Below are 7561 nucleotides of genomic sequence, written 5' to 3' on the forward strand. Positions count from 1 at the left end.
TATGTAGGTGTTCAGGCACCAGACCGGAGTTAGGAGCGTCGGATTAGCTCTTGTTTTGTCAAGCCAACCATCGTGCCTCACCTTGAGGTTCCAAGTGCTGCCAAGCTAAGGCTGCTTCGGGGTGTTTTAGACTTCCCTCTTTCTGTATCTGTTTTGTATAGACTGTATAGACCTGTACTGTACTGTTATGGTAGGGACTTGGTCCCTAACCTGAATGATTGTATATGATGTATGTATATATACTGTTTATGTGGATATGTATGAAAAGTCCTTTTTGTATACAGACTGTCACAGCTCATTGGACATCTTTTAATTACTGTTTTGGCTTCCGCCAGTCCCTGTACTCTGTATTACTGTTTTACTGTTAAGCAGGCCTTCGGTCATCTCGGATTACTGGCCGGTTACGGTGCTAAACCCACAAGGGCGGGTTTGGGTCGCGACATTATGCCTATCCGGCATGTGATATTATAATTGGTAATATGACATTGTATACTGATTTGTTGCCTCTGAGCATTGATCATTTTGATTGTATTCTGGGTATGGATTGGTTGACTAAATACTGCACCACCACTGATTGTGTGAATAAATCTGTTGTGTTTAGATACCTGGTATGCCTGATTTTGTTTTTACTGGAAATGGGGTAGTTCCTTCGCCATACTTGATTTCATTTATGAAAGCTAGGAAATTGTTAAGAAGAGGTTGTCGGGGCTACTTGTGTTGTATGTTGACTGAGTCTTCAGATAGTGCTAATGTGGAAACGATACCTATAGTCCGTGAATTTCCTGATGTGTTTCCTACTGACCTAGCTGGGGAATTAATTGATGGGGAAATTGAGTTCACCATTGATGTAGTACCTGGGACACAACCAATTTCTAAAACCCCATACAGAATGTCTACTATTGAACTGAAGCAATTAAAAACTCAACTCCAAGAACTATTAGACAAGAAGTTTATCCGCCCGAGCACTTCACCTTGGGGTGCTCCAGTGTTATTTGTCAAAAAGAAAGACGAGCCTTTAAGGTTATATATTGACTACCGTGAATTAAACAAAGCAATTGTCAAGAACAAGTATTCATTATCCCGAATAGATGACCTGTTTGATCAACTTCAAGGAGCACATGTGTTCTCTAAGATAAACCTTAGATCCGGATATCACCTACTAAAGGTGAAAGCTGAAGACATTGAGAAAACCGCTTTCCGAACTAGATACGGATATTATGAATTCTTAGTCATGTCATTTCGGGTAACTAATGCACCTGTAGTATTCATGGAGTTAATGAATAGAGTGTTCAAACAATTCCTTGATGAGTTTATTGTTGTGTTCATCGATGATATATTGATTTATTCTAAAAGTAGGGAAGAACATGAAAATCACCGGAGAATTGCTTTACAGATTCTGAGAGAAAAGAAGTTATATGCAAAAAATTTCAAATGCGAATTTTGGCTTGACAGTGTTACATTTTTAGGGCATGTAATCAACAAGGATGGTATCGCCGTTAACCCACAGAAAATTGAAGCAATTGTGAACTGGCTTAGACCAACGAATGTAACAGAAGTTTAAAGTTTTCTAGGACTTGCAAGTTATTATCGCAGATTTGTAAAAGATTTTTCCAAACTTGTTTTATCACTCACTCAATTGACACAGAAAGCTACACCATTTGATTGGACTAATCAAAGAGAGACTGTTTTCCAAGAGCCAAAGACCAGGTTAGTAACTGCACCAATTTTGACTTTGCCTAATGGTACTGATGGGTTTTATATTTACAGTGATGTTTCCCACAAAGGTTTGGGGTGTGTGTTGATGCAAAATAGAAAAGTGATTGCTTATGCTTCTCGACAACTTCGCCCTCATGAAAAGAACTATCCAACCCATGACCTTGAATTAACCGCTGTGATATTTGCTTTAAAAATTTGGCGCCATTATCTTATGGAGTAACTTGTGAAGTATACACAGATCATAAAAGCTTAAAATATTTCTTCACCCAAAAAGAGCTAAACATGAGACAGAGGAGATGGTTAGAATTGATCAAGGACTATGATTTGCAAATTTTGTATCATCCAGGGAAAACAAATACCGTTATTGATGCATTGAGCCGAAAATCTATTGGGAATTTGTCATGTTTGCTCACCAGTCGGAGAGAGTTATTGTGTGACTTGGAAAAGAAAGAAATTGAAATTGTGTTACGTGAACAAGGCGGCATTTTGACTGTCATTTTTGCGCAACTTGCAATTATTGGAGAAATTAAAGAGAAACAACGTGAAGATGAATTTTTAAGGAAAATTATTGACGAGATTAACTCAAAGCCAAGACCGGGATTTGTGATTGACAATGATGTGTTGAAATTTCAGAATCGCCTTTGTGTGCCAGATTATTTTGACTTGAGAAAACGCATCATGATTGAAGCTTACAATTCAAAATTTGCTATGCATCCGGGAAACAGAAAGATGTATCATGACTTAAAACAAAATTTCTGGTGGCCGAGAATGAAAAAGTGTATTGGAGATTTTGTAGCTAGATGTTTGCACTTTCAACAAGTTAAAGTTGAACATCAACGACCTGCCAGATTGCTATAGCCGCTTCTAATACCGGAATGGAAATGAAAACTTGTCACAATGGACTTCATTGTGGGATTACCTCGCTCTCCCCGAGGTATGGACTCTATCTGGGTAATTGTTAATCGATTGACTAAATTTGCACATTTCTTACCTGTCAAATCGTTGTATAATGCGGATAAGTTGGCTAACTTATATGTTAATGAGATTGTGAGATTACATGGCATACCAGTATTTATCGTATCTGATAGAGATCCTAAGTTCACTTTAAGATTTTGGCAGAGTCTACAGCAAGCTTTGGAGACTGAATTGAGATTAAATAGTGCTTATCACCCACAGACAGATGGCCAATATGAACGGACCATTCAGACATTGGAAGACTTGTTACGGATGTGTGCCCTAGACTTTCAAGGCAATTGGGAAACCTATTTACCATTGGCCGAATTTATGTATAACAATAGCTACCATTCGAGTATCGGTATGGCTCCTTATAAAGCTTTGTATGGTAAAAAGTATCGATATCCAATTTGCTGGGCTGAGGTAGGTAATAGGCTATTGTTAGGGCCGAAACTTGTGCAAGAAACAACCAAAAAGGTGAAATTGATTCATCAACGCCTGAAAACTGCACAGAGCTGTCAAAAGAGTTATGCTGACGTCCGAATGCGTGATAGTGAATATGAAGTAGGAGATCATGTGTTTATCAAAGTGACTCCAATAAAAGGTCAGACACGGTTTGGAGTGAAGGGAAAGTTAGCACCAAAATATGTTGGGCCTTATGAAATCATTGGGAAAATTAACCCAGTGACGTATCAGGTAGCCTTGCCTCCAGTCATGGAAAATATGCATAATGCCTTTCATGTTTCAATGTTTTGGGACTATTTGAGGGATGCATTCCATGTTATTGAGCCGACACATGTACTTTTGAATGATGATTATACATATAAAGAGCGACCAATTCAAATCGTTAACCGAAGAATCAAGAGATTGAGGAATAAAGATATTCCATTGGTGAAGGTTGATTGGCAGAATCATGGAGGAACTTATGCTACATGGAAAACAGAAGAAGATATGATGAAGAGATATGCAGATTTGTTTCCGTTGAACCCAACGTTCTTCCAAAATGAAGGTACTTCGAGTTTGGAGGACCAAACTCTTTAAGGGGGGAAGACTGTAACAACCCCGACCTGTGATTAGCCTTTAATCCATGATTAAATATGCCTAAGAAGAATTAAGATGAAATTCTGAATTTATTTACATGTGTGTACGACATTATTTGTGTTTCTATTTGTTCTGTGTAAAAATATTTGTCTCTGATTTTGTTTTATTCTGTAATTTGAAGGCCTTATTGGCACTCGATCATGAAATTGACTTGGTTTTTGTGTTAGTTGGAATTTTTAAAACATTAAGGTAGGTTTAATTAAAATTCAGTTCAGAACAATTAAATTAGAATAATTGTGCTTAATTAAGCCCAAATTAATGAATTTTTAATTAAAGCCTATATAAGGCCACCTCTATACCTCTTATACACCTTTGCACTTCCATTTCCTCTTGCTTGAACACCAAAACGTGTGTGAGAGAGAGATAAGAGAAGCTTGAGCTCAAATTGAGATAATTGCTAGAGAACTTGAGAATTTGGCTTGGAACCTCTATCCGTTGATGTTGAAGCGGGTGACATAGCTACATAACGACTTCCCTTCAGTCTACCAAATGTTTAGCAATTGGGTGGCTGGATGTCGTTGTCGTTGAGCACTAATGAAATGGCTTAAGAAAGATTCGCTGAGTTGGCGAAATGAAATGACTGAGTCTGGGGGGAGCTGACTAAACCAAAGGCGCGCTGACCCCTTCAACGTGATAGGGAAGATGCGACACATGATTTCTTTTGGAAAGGCATGTAAGATCATGAGTGTCTGATATGCTTTTTCATGGTCGACGAGATCGGTGGTACCATCGAAGGTGTCGATCGATGGAATTTTAAACTTGGGAATGAGAGCTTTATCCTGGATGGACGCTGTAAAAGGAGAGTTAACGGTGGAGGAAGTCTTGTGCAGCATGTTCTGCTTGACCCCTTGTAGTTGGAGTTTCATGGCCTGCAATTCTTCATCTTAGACAGGAGCATTATCTCCACAAACAGGGATCAGGGGTTGAACACTACTAGCCGCACCTTCATGGGCGCCTGTATAGTGTGGTAAGGGGTGGTTATGGAAAGGTGGTGGCATATCTTGGCGAGGCTGCGAGCCTGATGAGGGAGGGTGCCGACCGTCAAGATTCGACGGTTGAGGCCGCGGGGCGAAAGGTGGAAATGTTCCTCGAGGCATGTATGGTGGGAATTGATAGTGATAGTGGGCTTGTTCTTGGTGCGGGGAAACTATTGTCTGTGGTGGAGGCGGGATAGACAGGTCACGCTGGAGTAAGACATTGATCAGGGCTTGGTTCTGCTCGGTCAGTTGGTTGATACCGTTGGTGAGTTCTGCGAAATATGGAGGTGGTTTATTTGGGTTAGAGGGCTCAATTTTGGGGTTACTAGCGTTGTGTTGGAAAACCATGGATCTAGTCGTGACCATCCACTCTAACGTAGGGGGTGGATGATTACGGGGTTCCTTCTGACGACAATGAGCATAACTGTTGTTCCGGAATGGAATTTCCCACAGACGGCGCCAACTGATGATGCCATAAGTCCAACGGAAGATGGGTTGAACTGATCCACACTTCTAACGGCTTTGCTGGTCTTAAAGCCCACATAACGTTCCTGCAAAAAGGTCCAAAGGGAGAGGTAATCTCCCAGCGGACCCTCCGACGATCGAGTTAAAATAGGATAGATTGACCGTGTAAAAAGAGAAAAATGGAACGAAGAACCTAACCTTTAATGCGTCTTGGAAACTTCCTTATATCATTTACTCATCATTTCCTTGTTTACTTCAGACTGTCGTGTTGGCCGAAAGTCTATATTCTAGCTTGCATCGTTCATGGTGAGTCTGTATATTCCGACGTGAAGGGGTTGTCGTATTTAATGCTGTGAGAGCCTCATTAATGACAGATATATGGATGCAATAACTTTACAGGATCTTTGTTTGCCTATGTGGCTAGACCTCTGCTTAACAAACGTTTGAATGTTATTGGTCCTGGTCCATCATTGATTTCTCAAGATTGATGGGCTTTAATATCTAGTCTATGGGCTGGGTCCCGAGTCGGGGGCCAAACCCTTTTTGTAGGCCCACCGATATTAGTGATTATGAAAGAAAAAGTGAAATAATTATAAATTAAATATAACATTTTATCTTATTAAATATTTTACTTTGTTTTATCTTTCAATAAACTATTTTAACCTAATTCTCTTTCTAAACACGCATTCAGAGGAATGATCCAATAGCACAGAAATCCTGTACAATGTATTACCATCAACTTTTGCAACAGAGGCCAAGGCATGCGAACAAGCTATTCAATGGGTGAAAGAACAAAAGATGACATTTTCATATGTACTTACTCTCAAAGTTTAAGACGTGTTAAGTCATAGAGTCCAATCCTTTTGGCCCTCGGCAAACATTATCGAGGCTATATGCTTTTAGTGTGTTTAAGGTTTGTAGAACAATGATTAAGCGGGCTCATGATTTTGCTCGGTCTATAAATAACTTTTCTATTTAATATTAAGGGTGAGAATTTGTGATACAATACGATAACAAGATTTAAATCGTACACAAAATTAACAGATTAGGACTAATCATTTTCTAACACGAACACGTATATGATACGATTCGATAACACGAGTATTAAACAGGTCGGGTTAGTGTCAAATCTGTGCAATATGAAATTGATACAGATAACTCATATAATGAAGACCCAGTTGTACATTTTAATATTATTTTTACTAAAGAGTATTATAACATTTTTTAATCTCTACATAATTACATCTAATTTATTAAAAAGTACGTAAAATATGATTTTAAGTTTAATATATATATATATATATTGATTTTAATTGAACTTAATATATTTTTTTTTTGTCTATTACTTGAATTAATCTAATAAAAAATATAATAATAAAACATAATTTTTATAAATTAAGAAAATACAATTAAGTTGAAATCAAATATTTTATAAATAATTCCATTTAATAGAGATTAGTTTTATTAAATCTAACTTGTGAATAAATTATCATTTTTTTCCCATACATTTGATACTTTTAGTTAATAGTGAAATTTTTTGATATAACACGTTAACACGACATGAATTGAACACGGACCGAAAATGACTCTGCATGATAGCATGAAATAATAAATGGGTCAGATGAGTATTAAGGTAATTATGATACGAACTTGAGATGACACAAATACGACCCAACATGACATGACACCCACCCTTAATATATTAGTTGGTTGCTTGTTTTCTCAAAATATATATAATATTTATAGAAATATATTTAAAAAATTCATCAAATACAAAAAAAATATAGAGAAATACTAAAATTCAATGTGTTTTCATATTATTGTTTATTTATTAAAATTTTAAAATATTTTTTTTATAAATATTTTATTTTTTAAGTGATGCATGTAAGTTATGTGCATTTAAAAGGTAAAAAAATTATTTAAAATATTAAAAAAATTTACTAAAAAAAAAAACTTTAAAAAACAACAACTCAAATTTCAAAAAATAAATCAAAACCAAGAAAGTGTTTAGAGTGCACTAAAAAAATATATTTATTTATCTTTTTATTTTTTTAAACTTTTTTATAAAAAAAATCAAAAATTATATTTATTTAGATACAATTCAGTGAAAAAAGCCTTATCATCGCTACCAATAGAACACTTGAGCTCGGTTTATTTTGGGTTATAGGGAGGGGATTGAGATTTATAACCTCCGTTTGGCAAGTTGATTTTGAGGTTTTTTGAGCTAAAATAGCCACAAAAAATAAAATAGGTTTTTTAACACAATAAGACAAAACATCATATCTAACTCACAATCATTATATTATTTCTCTCATAAAAAAATAAAAATACTCAAAAAAGCTAAAAGC

General features: G+C 36.4%; 1 protein-coding gene across 1 annotated transcript; it reads left to right on the forward strand.

The window, feature by feature from the left end:
• The first annotated feature begins 610 nt into the window (after positions 1–610).
• Positions 611–5701, forward strand: LOC145823975 (uncharacterized). The gene is made up of 5 exons (XM_082923567.1): positions 611–948; positions 1594–1784; positions 2063–2359; positions 2786–3679; positions 5613–5701. Exons 1-5 carry the CDS (start codon positions 611–613, stop codon positions 5699–5701), a joined length of 1809 nt encoding a protein of 602 aa, XP_082779693.1.
• Positions 5702–7561: the final 1860 nt, after the last annotated feature.

The sequence above is a fragment of the Camellia sinensis genome, chromosome 1 (genome assembly GCF_055761805.1).
Source record: "Camellia sinensis isolate YWXY chromosome 1, ASM5576180v1, whole genome shotgun sequence".
Taxonomy (NCBI): domain Eukaryota; kingdom Viridiplantae; phylum Streptophyta; class Magnoliopsida; order Ericales; family Theaceae; genus Camellia; species Camellia sinensis.